The 17804-nt window shown below is 31.9% G+C and overlaps 1 protein-coding gene across 1 annotated transcript; it reads left to right on the forward strand.

Moving 5' to 3' along the window:
* Positions 1–2328: 2328 nt before the first annotated feature.
* On the forward strand, positions 2329–17673 carry LOC132726794 (BLOC-2 complex member HPS5-like; the record flags this gene model as incomplete). The annotated part of the gene is made up of 11 exons (XM_060712161.1): positions 2329–2394; positions 8072–8237; positions 8901–9014; positions 9841–9902; positions 11008–11191; positions 12017–12147; positions 12765–12797; positions 13243–13330; positions 15133–15218; positions 17202–17276; positions 17582–17673. Coding segments are annotated over exons 2-11 (967 nt in total), but the record flags the coding sequence as incomplete, so codon positions are not given.
* Between the last annotated feature and the right edge of the window lie 131 nt (positions 17674–17804).

The raw sequence follows: 17804 nt of genomic DNA on the forward strand, positions 1-17804 counted from the left end.
CACTTTCGGCTGAATTAATCAGTGAAATACAATGATTTTTTATCCTTTTCATTTGTCGCATTATCTTTGGCTACCATTTTTGTATTTTTCTACATTATTTTTTTATATCGTATTAAGAAGTTAAGCATAGAATGAAATGAATTTACAAGGTATAGTGCAAGTAAGGGCGCTCTCCATTTCATTTCGCAAGAGTTACCCTTGTGGCTTCTTTAAGTCTTAATTTGTTTTTAAGTATTTTCTTATTATGTAAACATAACATAATATATGCTACACACGTACGGGGTTAGTACCCAATATGGATCTCAAAATTGAGCATCGGTAACATATTAGAACTTAAATGTACAAAAAGATAAATTAATAGAATATTATTATGATTCAATTTCTAACTGGATCATTGGAATTAGAAAAAATGTGTTTACTGCAAAAAAAGAACATTTCGAATGACATGGTCCACTCTTTAAGACTTAGTTACATAGAAAAGTCCCATTCGCCTCCTGTACCAATTCATACTTAAACAAATATTCTCAATCGTAAAATACAATTGGAAAGTTAAAAAAAGAAAACTAACGAGCCTTCTATTCTAATGTAACAACTTCCTTATGTGCGATATCCACATCACCGGAAACCCTAGGTACATAATATATAAAACATTTAACCTAGGACAATCTAATTACTTCTTACTCCCCCTCTTTGCGTGCACGTCGCTGAGGAGGCACAGGGCATCGGCACAAGATTTGCGGCTTGGCGGGTAGTAAATTTTATTTACCCTACACGTTACCGGGACTGCTACTTCGTCGACGACTGGGGACCAGCTGCCAATATCTTAACTAAAGCCGAGGGGAGTGACCCCACGATGTAGGCAGAGACGACGAGGATGGCGTGCTAGGGTGCTTGAGCCCTTAGCACATATAGACGGCTTAATTATAAGGGCTACCTCCTTTCATTATTGTCTCAGGTTACAGTACATTTAGACGTACAGTGACCTACTTTTGGCTTAAAATTCATATGCATAATTGGCTAATACTCCGTGGAAATTGCATGGAGGTAAATTATCACCACTTTGTGCTTCAAAATTAACTCTTTAAGGGCATGACTGTCCGTGTTCCGTACTTGACAGCGAAAGCTGCTTTTGTGCCTAACCGGGCGGATGAACCCTCCTTAAAAACACACACGCGCGCACGCACGCTCACACACACGCACGCACGCGCGCTCAAGCACGCACGCACACGAATACATACATAGGACAAATTTATTCAAGCAAGTCGATACCAAAGCAAAGCCTACTCTTCATGATGTGCTCCTCCAAAGTGGTAACAGAATTAATGTTTGAACATTTTATGCATATTCGTTATTAAATAATGCATCTTTTTAAATAAATAACGATACGCATAACACTTTGCAATCATTGTAATATATTTGTTCTTATTATTTCTCTAGATATATATAATACTATGTTTGCTATATCGGAAATCGTTATTGTCTGTTTATAAAATGAATGACAAAAAATGACCACAACGCAGACGGCAGTGGATTAGATTTGGATTTAATCAAAAGAAAGGAAAAGTTGTCCTTATTATTAATTAACTTAATAACATCTTAAACTGAGTTGTTGAAATCGGCCTCTCGTGCGGCGTCAAAGAGATATAACACAATTTTATGATTATTGGACAGTTACTGCATAAATGAACTTACTATGAACTAAAATGAATAAGGCAATTGCTTCAGTAAGTAGAACTAATTGAATAAAAAAAATGTTCTAAAAATGTCGGTAAATTATGTCAAAACCAGGCTGGATTGTTTTATGTTGAAATATTTTTTTCTTTATTTGATGTGTTTGAATATAACCGCTGTAAGACATAAAAACATCTTCTATGTTTTGAAGTCATAATGAAAATATCTTACTTCGTTGATTCAAAAACCGACATGATCTAAATATAAACGTACATGCAAAACATTAAAATAATAATAATAAAAAACTATTGAATTTGCAACAAACTTTTATGTTGATGATACAATTAATATATATAATAATTTAAGTTTGATAATTGTTATCTATAAACATCCATTGTTCCCTTTTTAGAAACGTATCTCCCTTGCGCCAATAATTAATACAGTATGTCCATTTTGCGGCCTTTTTACCAGCATAGAATCATTCAAAACACCGTATTGCAACTTGTGTGATACATTTTAAACACAAAATTACTTTTTTCACTCTGTAATCTGTTTTACTACTTAAATCTTAATTATTTTTTCATAAAAAAGCATACGTTGTGACTGTTTTGCCAAATAATATCCGTTGCGTATTTTAGTCATACCCAAAATAAATCAAGCGTTTACTGATACTGATGTTTGGATCACATGATCTAAAAATGGTAGATACATGTACCTACCCAGGTAAAGTGATTACAAATATTGTTCATTTTTTCAGTTTATAGAAAATGTTGACACTTTATTTTGCAGCACGCCAATATGTCATGAGGAAGTTTTTGCACTATAGTGAAAAAAGTTTTGAATGAAATGGTTTATTGCTGTTGAAATAGCTATTTGTTAAACTGTTAAAGTGGTTAGACACTGTTAGAGGCAGAAATTGGTATTTTGTCAATAAATAAAAACAATTAACGTCGTAAACTTTTACTTCTACTTGATACCCCCGAAAAATCATCGAGATTATTGACATCTTATAATTGGATATAGGTTCTGAACCGTCCTTGTATCAATGCCTGCTTTCAGGATATATATTATATTTGACATTAGCAGCCTGGTGAAGATGCCCGATCGGGCTTAAGGTAGTACACCCCTAATGCACTGTCTCCACTTTGAAGAGTATTCAAATAGGCTAAAATCACTGTAAAGTGTATTGAAACTGAGGGTGCGTGGGTTCAAACCCCAGAAGGGGCAATTTTTTTTCTTTCTTTTTTTTTCTTTTTAACATTTTTTTATTAATCTCTCAGACCCGCTATGGAAGAAAAAAGTGTTTTATTTTAATTATATAATTATTGTAGGTATTTATTTACTAAATAATGTTAAATTTAATAGCAAATATGATACCTGGTATTTTCAAAGTTTAATAAAATAAAAACTAAACGGTAAAAGTATTTTATATTTTGCAAGACCAACCAATATACATTAAAGAAAATTTAGGCAATCTTTGAAAATAGCCCCTCATTTTGGAAAATTTTAGGGATATTTTAAATAAGGCTTTTTACATAGGGAAATGGTCAAATTAGTGTTAAAAGTGGGTGGGGTAGGGTTACATTTTTATACATAATAAAAACATTTTGTTTAAAAACAATAATTTTGCTTGTTTAATTTGTTACCTATATGTCTTTGTTTATTTCTTAACAATGAGCAAAAGAAAAACATTTTTCATAATGATGATATTATAGATTAATCAGAGTTTCCTCATTTCTGAAAAAATCCCTTCTAATGGCAAAGTTTTAGTTCATAAAAATGTCCATAACTCATAAACCACACGGTAAATTTTGTTTAAATTTTGCATACAGGTGACATTTAAGGCATATAACTGTCCTATGTTGTCAAATTTACAATTCCTTATAGTGCCCATTAGGGGTGTACTACCTTAAGACATAAAAAATCATTTAGACATAAAAAATCATTTTTCTAGAAAAATAATTAACATATTTCTTTCTAACTTGTTTTGTTTATTAAGGCGACATTACAGACACTTTCCGTGGTATAGTGGAACCCCATTGTATCGTGCTATTCATTGTATCGATCTATTTACAAATCTTTTGATTTTTTTGCAAAATGCACTAGCAACTGATTGCTAACATTTACAACAGTGTCACGAAAATCTTTCGCATTTGTTTTGTGCCGTAAAAGTGGTCAAAAACATGTTTCCAGTACCGTCAGACTTTGTAGATAATAAATAGACTTATAATTAGTGTGTTCTTATTAAAAACACATTTACTGCCTGTTGAAAGTTCCTAAATTTATGCTGACATTTTAAAACAGACATCTTTGATTCTAATTGACTGAAAAATCTAGCATAAAGATAGGTCAGACTTCCAAAACTTTGACTAACTGAGCGATTCTCACAATGCATCGATATAATGGCGTGACCTAATTCTTCAACCTGTTTGACATATCTGTAAATAACCGTTTATTCCAAAGCTAAAAACTATATATCAGTGATGTTTGTCATGTAATATTTTTGACAAAAGAATCAAAATAAATGATACAAAATAAAGATTCAGGGAAATTTAAATTTTTTGACTGCAGTTGTGATTTATGGGTAAATAGATCGATACAACGGGGTTCCAGGCTACTACCATAAATGTCATTTAAAACAACTTATTTTAGTAATAATTTTTATTTATTTAAATTTTGTGCAGTAAATGTCTTTGATCTTCATAAAAAATAACATATTTGAAAAAAATGCAATTGTAAATTATTGATTTTGATAAAAAATTCTATAATTTTAAATCATCATATCAAAGTCATTTTTATTTTTTTGTCATCAAACTCTTGGAATATAAACATAATTATAATATCTCGGGAACTGTGTCTCAGATTTTTCTATCTTTTCTCAAAAATTTTTTACGTAACGTCAAACAATTTATGCGACTTTTTTCACCATACACAGGGTTCTCAGTGACGCTTATTTCGGCGTCCCGGTACGCATGTTTGTTATAGCTGGGCGCAAATATTTCAGAGCAAGGATTCAGCATAAGCTTAATTTTGCCTGGGGATGCATAAACATTACCGATTGTTTACAACCACAAATACGTCAGCGCCTCAGTCTATAGGTAGGCGGTCCTATGGACATTGACCAGTGAAGCGATTAGCCAATCAGCGATAACGCTTCCGATCATTATCACGCGATAGGGATCAGACTAATGTATACACGCGCTGTACATGAATTACTAGATATAACACGAGGTGATAATTATCTTTGATCAACAGTTGATTGGAAATAAGCAAATTTTACCAACAAAAGGATTAACTATTGACTATTTACGCCACATGTTTTCTCAAGTTTACAAATGAGTGTAATCATGAATTATTATCGAATATTTTCGGCATTTCTAGGCAAAATTTTGCTTTAGTTCTCATTCTTGCAAAAACGTTTTATAAGAGTTTAAGAATTTCAGATATTGTGCCGAAATGCCAGGACAACAAACCAAAATACACATACGCTTTTCTTTGATATTTAGATTCTATCCGAAAATTGATCTCGAACATCGGCGATTTCACAGACACTTGGGGTGTGGAGCTCAAAATGCCTTTAAAATCCAAATAAAATGCATATTTGTCAAGCCCAGCACATGTACTGATCAATCATCATATATATCAAAAAAACTTAATATAAGCCGTTTTGAAAAAATTCATATTTCAACGTCTATAATAATAGACTTTTTTTCAAAATATATGTGATAAATGTATTACGAATAGTATCGACTAATACAAATGAACCGGTAATTCATGTATATATGGAACTACCCATTTCCCTCATTGATGCCTCAATAGGGGGCGGCGTGTAATTGCTAATTGACAGGGTCCGCGCATAGCAGAAAAAATGTTATAGGTATCGTTTCAATATGTTCAAAAACATAGTTTCTGGACTAACTGCTTCCAAAATTAAATCACGAATGTATTCAGAAAAGGTTTCTTTTTTTGTTTTTTTTTTCAGAAAAGGTTAATAAATATATTCAGCAAAAAATCTCATTTTAGGTATTTTAGTGATAATTGACTCCGTTGTCACCTAAAGCATTTATATATGATATAAATCAAAATAAAACTATTTTGGTTATCTTATTTTCTTAGAATTATTTCCCTTTTCCCCATTTTTTGGAAACAAAATATTTGAAGTTCATAAAAATCATGTTGTAATGTAAAATTCTATTAAGAAATGTGTCCAACAACTTCATTTTGCTCAAGATTATTGCGCCAGTACCTTTATTTTATATGTTTGGATTAAATATTCTGTTTCTGACATTTATATTATGACAATTTTTTGACACTGAACATTATACTTTGAAGTTTTTTTCTGAAAACTGAATGAAATGTATGCTGACAGGTTTTGGCACAATGAATTAGAGCATAAAGAAGTAATTTAACTTATTTTGTTTTACACTGCATATGTAACATATTTTTTAAGGGCTTTAAAAATTATGTGTTATAAAAACATGTAAAAGGGGAAATAATTCTCACAAAAGTGACAGAAGCCAAATATTTTTCTATCTGTTTATGTCAAATATTATTCTCAATAAACAAAGTTTAAAAGAAATATCTTTATTGCCTTTCTAGAAATACTATTTTTTAGCTCGACTATTTGATAAGAATAAGTAGAGCTATTGTAGTGACCCTAGTGTCGGTGTCGGCGTAACCACTTATGTTAAAGTTTTTGTAATACCTCAAATATTTTCAAAGTCCATTGACATAGAAATAGGTTTGCATACCACCTCAGGTATTTTCATGTTCTATTGAAACAAGTTGAAATTTTACGAGGGTTGTCCAAAAAATTTGTGCACTGCAGTTATTGTCGTGAGAGTTATTAATAAAATCAAATGAATTATGTATCACTTAAGAGAGAAATCTGTTTCAAATAAGAAAACAAAAGAAAAAGCCGCGTAAACGGCGTCTCGTGTAAAAGAATGGTCATTGAGTTACCTTAGTAACGTAATACCGGCGCAAGACAAAAATTGGGTTAGTTCATTACATTAATTGTATTGTTTGTTGCTTGTAAATATAAAGTGGTATTTGCTTTTAATGTTATAATTTGTTTTACTGTCAATAGAGGAATGATTGATGAAAAGTATTGTGTAGTTTTTATTGTTTTTTATGCAACGTACATGTAGCATATTCCACCAGTGGACAACCTTCGTCACATGCGCCGGCATTACGGACGGACGTCTGTCTGACTGGTTGACATCGTCTACCGACTCTCTTTCTCTTCCACAGAGCGTTTGTGCCATTTAAAAAAACAGCCTTTGTGACACTGAACTTGTCCCGCTTGCCCTTTTAAGTTCTTTGTAGGTATCTGTTGGTGATTTACCAATATCTGCACCAAATGTAATGATCGTCCGTGTTTCCAGACGTTTAGCGACTGACATTTTCACGTAATTACAGTATTGACGACCGCACACACATGTTTGTTTACGACTGTTACAATAGGGCAAATGACGCCATATTTTCTAGCGACATTAGAAATACGTACACACACTTTTCCCTGAATTTTAACGTTGATATGTAGTGTTTAAAGAATACCGTGATGCATCAAAGTAATGAACTCACCCAATGTTTTGTCGTGCGCCGGTATTACGTTACCAAGGTAACTGTATGACGATTCATTTTCAGGACATGCCGGTTACATGTTTTTTTCTTTTGTTTTCTTATCTAAGATAAATCTCTCCGTCAAGTGATATATAATTAATTTAATTTAATTAATGTTTTTCTATCAATAACTCACACGACAATAACTGCAGTGCACGAATTTTTTGGACAACCCTCGTATACTTTGAGAGCATAATAGGACTCTCTCCAAGGCCTATAACTGTAACATGGATTTAAAGAAAATTTTGTCCTTTTGTTATTAACTCAGAAAATTTTACATTATCAAGGCTTTTTTACTATCAAGCACTAAGAATAGTCGAGCGTTGCTGTGTTACCTACAGCTCTTGTTATGTCATAAGCCCAAGTGGGCATTTTTACCAGCCTGATTAATTCTTATTTATTGACAAAATTTTAAGCTCCTGTAGTTATGATATCAAGTTTCTGTGTTAAGACCAATGCTGTTTAACATTTGCAAAAACTAACTTGCCTGATGAGAAATTCTACTGGACTATCCAAAAAGACCAGTAGAATTTTCAACCTCTGTACAAGTTTATATGATCAAGTTATTCAAAAGGGAGTGATTTTGTATTTGGTTGTTTATTTTTACTGCACAGACACTATTATATGTCTCCTGTAGTCTTAGATGTATCATGTTGCCTTTTTAAAGATTTTTCCTTTTTAAAGATTTTTCACTTCTTTTGCACTGATAATAAATTAGCGAAAAAGTTTGCTTTGTAGAATGATTGCTTTCAAAAGGTGCTACTTTTGGTTTCAGTTATAACATAGGTTCACAGTGAAGCAATGTGACAAAATCTTAGTTACCTCACCAAGCATACAGGATGGGGAGTGAATGGTTTGAGAGAGACTCAGACTATGTTCTACTGGAAGGCCAGTCCACAGATGAACTTCAGGCACCACTTAACAGATCATCCAGACTGAAGGTTTGTCACTATGTTCTATTCATTGAAGTTGAAATAACTTTAAAAATGATTTTTTTTTAAAGAATTTTGTTTGACATTTGACTTTTTATAACATATACTCCAATGGCTAACGGATTAAGGTTAAAGCATCAGTCCTTCATAATAGTAAATCTTTTTTTCCGTTTTAACTTGGAGTGCTCGTGTAAATAAATTTGCTCAAGAAATTGGTAGTTCGAGCCAACAGAGAAAGAAGTATTATGATTGTAATTTTAATTTAAGGTGGACATAGGCATGAAGGTTATCCTTGTTTTATTTTGGTCAAATGAAAAAGATGTCTACACAATTCTTGTTGTGTGTCGGTTTATCTAAATATAAAAAAATTATTGTCGAAAAAAATAAAAGTAAAATAAAAAATATTGTTTTAACAATTCAATATTTTTACTTTATTTTAATTTAATTTTACAATGTTATTATATTTCTGACCATTTGTACTGTGTCTGCCAATTTCACTTTGAGAGAAATTTTATTGTTTCTTATGTTCATTTTTGGTAAGTTTCTCCCTATCTTTATTAAAGAATGATTTATGTAATACAAATGTACTTATTTCATGTGTAATTAATCTTTGATAGGTTATTTTTCTTAAAGTTAACATGTAAATATAAGTAAGTCCACTTCTATTTTCAGTATAATTGTGTCTCTGTATCTAACAAACTAGTTGCATTTGGTTCCAACACTGGAGGTATTTACATCTTCTCTAGGATAGACCAAAAACTGCTACAGATTGCATTTGCTGAAAAGGTAAATATGCTGAATTTTCTGAAAAGGTAAATTCTATTGGATGACTTTCATGATTAACATTCATTATATTTACAGTTAAACCTGTTTTGAAAGATCACTTGTTATATACAATGTAGCAAGGTAGCAATCACATAATTTTTTTTTATATGGATAGACTACTTATTAGCATAGGCCAGAGTTATTGGCATTTGTTTTTCCTCTTGACAATATAACTACAGCAAAAATAACCTGTTTTTGGATGAACATTAAAGACCACATATGTATTCTCATGACTGGCTAATGTAGATGTAGGTTTGACTGCAGTAAAAACGTCCGTATGCAATTGTTAACATTCTCCTTGCTTTTTGTACATCACTGAAATTGTCTTTTTTTCTAGGTTATTTAAAGATATACTATGCTCACATTTTGGATTACATACTTTTATTGCAGAAAGTGATTGGAATCTAGGAAATTTTTTGCTAAATATGTCTAATTTAAATATGAAAATGCATGAACTATGTTTGGAAAATTGCAATCCCTATTACTGGTCAAGGTAAATTGATCCTTTTTAAAAAAAAAAAAACAGCCACTGTGTATTCATACTGTGATTACATATAGTGTGTAGGGTTCAAAGCATAACACATCTTCTCTGTGTATACTCAAAAGATGTTTATTTGACATTTTTCTTTTTTTACTTGCATTTTGTGAGTTTGCTAGTATTGCCTTAATCATGATGCTAACAATTATTCTGCAGTTTATAAAATCAAGCCTTTTACCCTTCAAAAAATTGTGCCATTTTAGAACGAGCCTCCTTAATGTAACAATAGTGTAATATGTATTTTTATAGGAAACCAACAGCGTTTCTCTTGTGAGGATTAGTCCACATGAAAAATATGTTGCTTTTGTCAGGTAAGTTTCATATTTAATATCTCATTACATGGGCATAGAAAATGATTACACTTAAGAAAGATTAAAACTGCTAAAAGACTTTTTTTATAAAGAAATGGCAAAGAAAATGAGAGGGTTAACTGAAAAAGGGCAGATCCTTCATGAGCAATGACAATAAAAAAACAAATACTGGTAGTTAAAATAGGAGGCAGGGTTTTATTGAGTGAATCATCTCTTACACCCCAAAGCACTGACTTATGTTTAATCTGGTGAGACTTGATGAAGTTCTAGGAGATGAGTATTGTAGTGCTGGTGATACTTCTACAGCATGTCAGTATTGTAGGTTGAGCATAGACAGTTAACTGCTAGTTGAGTAATTAATCTCCTACTTTTAAGGCTGTATAAACTTTCACTCACATGTTATATATAAAATTAACTCCCAGTATCAAATTAATGTGCGGGTATTTCTGTAAATTTGATGACTTTTTTTTAAATTTTGTGTATCTCTTTTATTTTTTAAAAAAATTTAAAATTAGTGAAAAACATTTCAAAAAGTCTGGAAACAAAGTGATCCCTTGGAATCATTAATCACAACAAAATTACATAAGAATTGCAGACTCGGTTTGATTGAGTCTGTACATGAGGGATAATGAATACGTGCAACATCCCTCACGCCCCCTAGCACCGGCTTGAGCGGTACTCAATTCTCAACACTTAATAGTGCTGGTATCAATGATTCCGAAGGACCAGAAAAATATAACAACACTGAAGAGAAGTATAGGGCAACTTTTAACAGCTGCCACACAGCACTTGACACCTGCTGTTGTGAAATATAAAAGTCTGGAAACAAAGTGATCCCTCGGAATCATTAATCACAACAAAATTACATAAGAATTGCAGACTCGGTTTGATTGAGTCTGTACATGAGGGATAAACCACTACAAAAATGAAATGAACAGAAACTTTTTTTTTGGCAGGAGAATTAAATGATTTTTCACTTATGAACACCAGCTGAAGATCAGATTTGCTTTTGCAAGTTGATTTTTTTTTTGTACATGTATATTCAAAAAACTGTAAGCTCCATTTATGATTCTGTAAAAAGAGTTTTATTATCTCTTGATTTTAGTTCAAGCAATATATATGTCTTAGACCTGAAACTGGAGTCAAGGTCAAAAGCCGAGACATTACGATCAAGCTCTGACCTTGCTGGTTGCCTAGTTACCAGTCTGCTTTGGGATCAAACAAGTGCAAAGTTGTTCATAGGGGATGACCTTGGGAAGGTTTCAATGATGCCAGTATACTCAAACAAGGTCAGTTTTAATCCTTAACCTGCTGAATAATGGAATAGCACAGCATTAAATTTGAAACAGCTTTCAGTATCAAATTGAGCTGCCACATTATAAAGCCTGGCCAGACTGAACTGATGTGCACACTGGCCTGGCTCTATACTGGTGACAAAGGTGAATCAGTGTTGCTCCCAGCAGGTCACGGGCTATTATCAAAGTTTTTTTATGGAGAGCTGATAATTTTTATATAGACATAAAGTGTATACATGTTTTATCATACATTCATGTTGTTATACTGGTTTTAGGCTGTCTGTGTGACTGTCTTGTTGAATGGCCATCTGTATAGCTTTTTCCCTTTAACCGCTCAACCAATTTCTATAAAGCTTGAACTGAATTGTTATGATGTTTGTCTAAATCAAAATCTTAAGGAATTTGACCTTGACCCATCAATGACATTGACCTGTTATTAGCAGGACATATGTGTTACAGTTATAGACAGCTAACACTGTCTATTTAATTTGATTGAATTAATGTATTGTATGTCGGTAGTTTCATAAAACATCTGTGGTTCTATTGAAGTGTCCATTCATGTCTGAAATAATCCCCAGAGGCAATAATAAAACTTGATAAAGGCCATATGACCTTGTTGATGCAACATGAAAGCCAACCAAAATGAAAATAAAAAAAATAAAAACATTTATTTAGCACTTTATTTAAATACAACTTTGACAATTTGTATGAAGTTCTTTGCCTTATCTATATTGTTGTATGTAATGAGTATTTAATCTTTATTTTGTATATACTTGTATTTGTCCTTTAAACAATGCTTATTTTGCAAAATGTTTGCAGGCAAAGAATCTGTTTAGTTTACCTCTAGAGATTATAATGAAGCTTGACTCAGCTATAGTTCAGTTAGATAAAGCAGAAGATAAAATACTTGTGTCTACAATGACTAGATGTTACCTTTGTGATACAGTCAAGTAAGTTTTGTCTACGTCAATTATATCTTAACTGAGGCTCCACTACTGTTGTTAGTGTAGAGTATTGGAGCCTCAGTTTTGTTTGAATCAAGTCTATGAACAAAAAAATAGAAACTGTACTATCTTTTGAAATCTATACAATCTTTTGAAAAGTTAACACTATTTTGGAAACTATTCTGTCTTCTAGAAAACTATACAATCTTTTGAAAAGTAAACTATCTTCTAGAAAACTATTCAATCTGTTGGAAACTGTACAATCTTTTGGAAACTATACACTCTTTTGGAAACTATACAAACTTTTAGAAACTGTACAATCTTTTGAAAACTGTACAATCTTTTGGAAACTGTACAATCTTTTGGAAACTATACAAACTTTTAGAAACTATACAATCTTTTGGAAACTGTACAATCTTTTGGAAACTGTACACATTTTTAGAAACTGTATAATCTTTTGGAAACTATACAATCTTTTGGAAACTATACAAACTTTTAGAAACAATACAATCTTTTGGAAACTGTACAATCTTTTGGAAACTGTACAAACTTTTAGAAACTATACAATCTGTTGGAAACTATACAGTCTTTTGGAAACTATACAATCTGTTTATAACTTTCAGACAACATTACTCACAGATTGGAAAAAAACTGAGGTAAATATGATTTTTATTTTTTAAATACCTTAGTTTTAGCGTTTCATTTTTAGATTATGATTTCATGCCAATTTTTTTTTTTTTTGGGGTGGGGGGGGGGGGGGGGGAATAAATAAAAAGTAGACATGTATGTTATGGTAGTCATTTATCAGTGCTTTTAAATTTGTTTTGTAAAATTTCTTTGTTTATAAAATAGAGAACATTTACTTTGAGTCGTTGAAGAATTTTATAAATTATGTCTAATACTTTTACTGAATTGTTTTATATCACATAAACCATGTTGCAGGAATGTAATAAAGCTATTTAATAAAAACCATATTACATTAGTGTATTAACCTGATGTCTGTTGCATTATATACAAACAGAGGCTCACATAATATGATTTTATCCAACTTGTTCAATAAATTTAGTATTAGATCTAAAATACCCTATATATATTGAATAGAGATGGTAATTTTGGTGCTTGTTTTCTACAACAAGGGACATCAGCTCCTATGATTTACAGTGCAAGGCCAGGATCCAGAATATGGGAGGTAACTCTAAATTTTTAGAGAAATTTTATTTTATCATTTAAACCTATTTTTTAGGTTTGAATATTTAGATTTAGAATATTTATGCTTTGTATGGATAGAAAGTGTTAAACATAAACCAATATAATATTTTTTCTATATAAATCTATAGTATATAAATTTTGGCAGAAACACATGGATTATTTCTTTTATAGATACATAAAACAGATTCTATTTTTCTGAAGGTAAAAAACTATAGACTTAGGCCAATGGATTATGTTTTCTCTAGAAAAGAAAATTAAGACATTAACAAATAAAAATGCTTTCTGAAGGGCAGAAAATAAGGCTCTATGACTAGACTATATTATTTGACCATTTATTGGCCATCCAGTAACTTCATTAACTATGCCTAAAGTGGTATTACAATTTTAATAATCATATAAGTTTGCATTAATAATTTTACCATAGGCTCGTGCCATATATGGCAGTCGGCATGACAAATGGCACTTAACACTATTGTTACTATTAATAGTAACAACCTTGGCCATGATTGTAACTAGTTATAAGTGTCATGTGTCATTGTGTGTTATGAGTTTTCCGACCCAAACTGAAATCTCATAAGCTTAATTCCTCTGCTGAACACTAGCACATGGAAAAAATAGTTAGATATGATGTCATATTTGACGTCATCAAACAAGCAGGCTGGATGGCTTGATTTTATGTTTATGATTGAAACTTAGCAAATTAAAGCAGGGTTACTTATATGATGCACTGTGACTATGAACACACAATTTTACTCAGCAATAGCAAAAATCAATACTTGAAGAAATTTCATTCTACAATAAAGGGACACAACTCGGTGTCTGAAATTTAGAAAGGTTCAATAGAAACAGAATTTTTTACCAAAGAAATATTAAAGAAATTGAAAATGCCATTAATTCTATTAACAAGCATATAAAAGGTACTAGTACATGTCAGAGATGGACTAGAAGGTGATAATCAGCCCCGAATAAATAACATCCCTCAGACTGAAGTCCTTGGGGTCATTATTTACATAGTTGGTAAATTATCACCTTCCGGCCCAACTCTGCAGCAGAGTTTATTAACCTCTTGATAAAGTCATTTAAAAAATGATGTCACAAGGCATTAAAAATAAAAATCTGAATTATCAGTGAGATGTTAAAGTTAAGCATGAAGAATTTCCATAGTTTTTCATTATTTCAAAAACTAAAATATTGATAACTTTGAAAACTAAATATGTCAATTAATTAAAGTATAAATGATGTGAAGTGTTATTTTATCATGCTGGTTGTCAATTTTACAGTGTTTAGGAATTTAAAGTGTTGAAATCAGTTCATGTGAAAGTTATTCCATAGAGCAGTAATGATAACAACTCATTCAGTTGTCACTAATAAATGTTATGCAGGAAAACAAATTGTACCCCAAAAAATGTGAGTCTTATGGTCAACATCTTTCACTGGTGATTTACAAAATCATGAGATCAGTAGTCATCACCTGCTAAGAAATTGGTAATTGCTGGTTTGTTATACAGGAGAGCTGGTTAAGTTGGGTAACCTTATATATGACCAAAATACATGTATGTGTTAAAATTGGTGAAGTCCCGGAAAATAAACAAGGTCTTTGATTTCAAATCCCCTCCCCCTCATTGCTGCTAGTAAAGATCTGTCCGAGGATTTTTGGATCTTTCATAGGGGGAAAACTAGCTAAAAAAGGGTCTTTGGTTCTACTCAGGTGTTGAAATAATGCACAGGTTTTTGGAATCTCATTCAATGGCATAAAATTTATTGTTTAGTTTATTATTTCAGGTTGACTTTGAGGGTAATGTGTTGAACACACATCAGTTTAAACAGTTGTTAGCACTTCCTCCTAGTCATATCATCAATGTAAACCAGTAAGTTCCAATTACATTTTTTATTTACCATATACATAACTAACTATAAGTTGCAACTATTTATTCATGCATGTCAGCTTCCTCAAGAACAGCCGTTTCATGCATTTAAATAATAGTGTAAAATGGAAGTCAGTTTAGTATTATCATATTAAAAATAACTAAATATAAATAATGTATGGGGTGCAATGTGTTAAAGGCTCATTATGCACATGAAATGCTATAAGTTTTATTTGGCACAGGCTTTTATGTGTGTTTGTGGGTGTCATAGTTTCCAAAAAATTACTCAAGGGCAAATTACCTGAACCATCATTTGCTTCTGTTGCCTTTTGGCAATTAGTATAGTTATAGTGATTTAGTATTTTATATGGAAGTCAAAATACTACTTTGTTTACACTTTGTAATTTTTATGAAAAGTCATTTCCTTCCTTGAGTGATAAGCACCTAACATGCACTAAAACCATTATTGTTTCTGAGGCCTAACATGCCTTTAAGAATTATGTCTCCCGAAATGTTTGGGAGACATATTGTGCTTGCCTTTGCCGTCTGTCTGTCTGTTCGTCCGCATTAAACTTGTCAGCCCTTCACAGGTCAAACAACTAGTGGGATTTCAACCAAACTTTACAGGAGTGATCAGTACCATCCCTAGTTTTGCACATCACGGGCACGTTCCGCTTTGCTGCACACAATGGCCGCCAGAGCTAAAGATAGAAAAATCTTGTCTGGCCTTCACAGGACAAACTACTGGTGGGATTTCAACCAAACTTTACAGGAGTGATCAGTACCATCCCTGGTTGTGCATAATGCTGGCACGTTTTGCTTTTGTAAACGTATGTCAGGATGGATAAAATAAATACAATTCTTTTAAAGTTTTCTAAGTTTATAACAAGTATTTCGGCAACAACAGTGTCTAGTGAGTTAATAATACTGGATATAAATACATACCAACTTACAAGTTTGGATAACAATGTCGTTTGTAAGATGTTTACTGTATTTGAACTTTGGCGGTTTTAAAACTTTATTTGCATTACTTGGAGGTCAAGACCGAAGTGACAACATTGGTTGGATTCCGACTTTTATAAGGTTCGATGTTTGAAATCCACCAATGAAACAACAGAAATCCGGAAATCCTCCAATGGACAGACGGCCGGATTTCTGAATCTGAAATCTTGGATTTCAATGGCGGCCATATTGAAATCTCATATAAAATCTACATACGAAAATCATTAATATACAGAAACATGTAGTGAATACTTAAGGATTTCTGACCTTAATCAATTATAAACTTTACATAAATTATGTTCTTGAATTGAATTTGACTGAAATTGACATTAACAATAAGAAATCTTCAATATAAAATATGAAGTGACAGATTTCAAAGATGTCTGTCATTGGACGTCTGCTACACAGAAAATGTAAAGAGAAATCTGTTTTCTGCTATACAATAAGGTTAGTTTAACATTTCTATCAGCTAAATTGCAAAGTCAATAAGTGTCAATACAGTGTTCCTTCAGATAAATCAGGTAAGTGAATCTTGTTCTTGTAAAAGTCAACAAATTATGAAGCTATAGGATTTCACAATGTCACTTGGATTTCATTATAAGTTCTGTTGTAAGTACATTTCAGAATTATGCTAGAATGTCATATCCTTACACTTTGCTGCACACAATGGCCGTCAGAGCTATAAATAGAAAAATCTTGTCTGGCTTTCACAGGTCAAGCTACTGGTGGGATTTCAATGAAACTTCACATGAGTAACCATACATAGTTTTGGGAGACATATGTTTTTGTTACAAAAACCCTGCTAGTTTTTTTTTCATAGAGATCTCATCTATTTAAACTGCATCTTGTCATTTCAAATTATTTTTCAAAGACATCTATATGCAATTGGTTAATTAACTGTTATGGTTAAGAACATGTATCTTCTTACAGGGGTTTCTTTCAAGTTGTAGATGAAACTATTGTTACTTATTTACTTTTTTGCAGGAAGTATATATTTGACACAGAGACCAACACGACCAAGGCACAGTCTGTAGCATTCCCAAAACTTATCATTCTTAAGTAAGTTAATGTATCTTAACATTTTAAATGATTTTAAACATTATTTAAACATCATTATTTTTGGTTGTTGTTTAATTCAGATTGCACATGAGTTGAAATATACAATAATAATTGCAATAGAATGTAAACTAGTAAACTTCAGCAAAATGATTTGGTTTAATTTATAGCTCTGTATTTTCAGTAAATATAAAATGGCAGCTCCCCTCTATCCTAACACACCTTTCTCCCTTCTAACTCCCACCCATCCTATCAGACCTACCTTAAAACCTATTTGGACACTTGTATGTGTATGTTCTTTATTCCAGAAAGAATTTTCTGTTAACTTGGACCAACACAAGTGTCTATGTCCTTGACCCAATTAATGTCAAGGTAATGCTATGGACCAATCAATTTTCAGGTATATTTCTTTACTTTATTACAAATTTAGATAAAATCTACTGGGAAAAAACCCGGGAAATAGTAATATTTGATTTAAAAAAACTACATTTTTTTTACAGAAATTTTCCCAGAAATTAAATTTTATTTATT

This window comes from Ruditapes philippinarum, unplaced genomic scaffold, assembly GCF_026571515.1.
Source record: "Ruditapes philippinarum isolate M1 unplaced genomic scaffold, ASM2657151v2 ctg1108_1_1_1_1, whole genome shotgun sequence".
Lineage (NCBI taxonomy): Eukaryota > Metazoa > Mollusca > Bivalvia > Venerida > Veneridae > Ruditapes > Ruditapes philippinarum.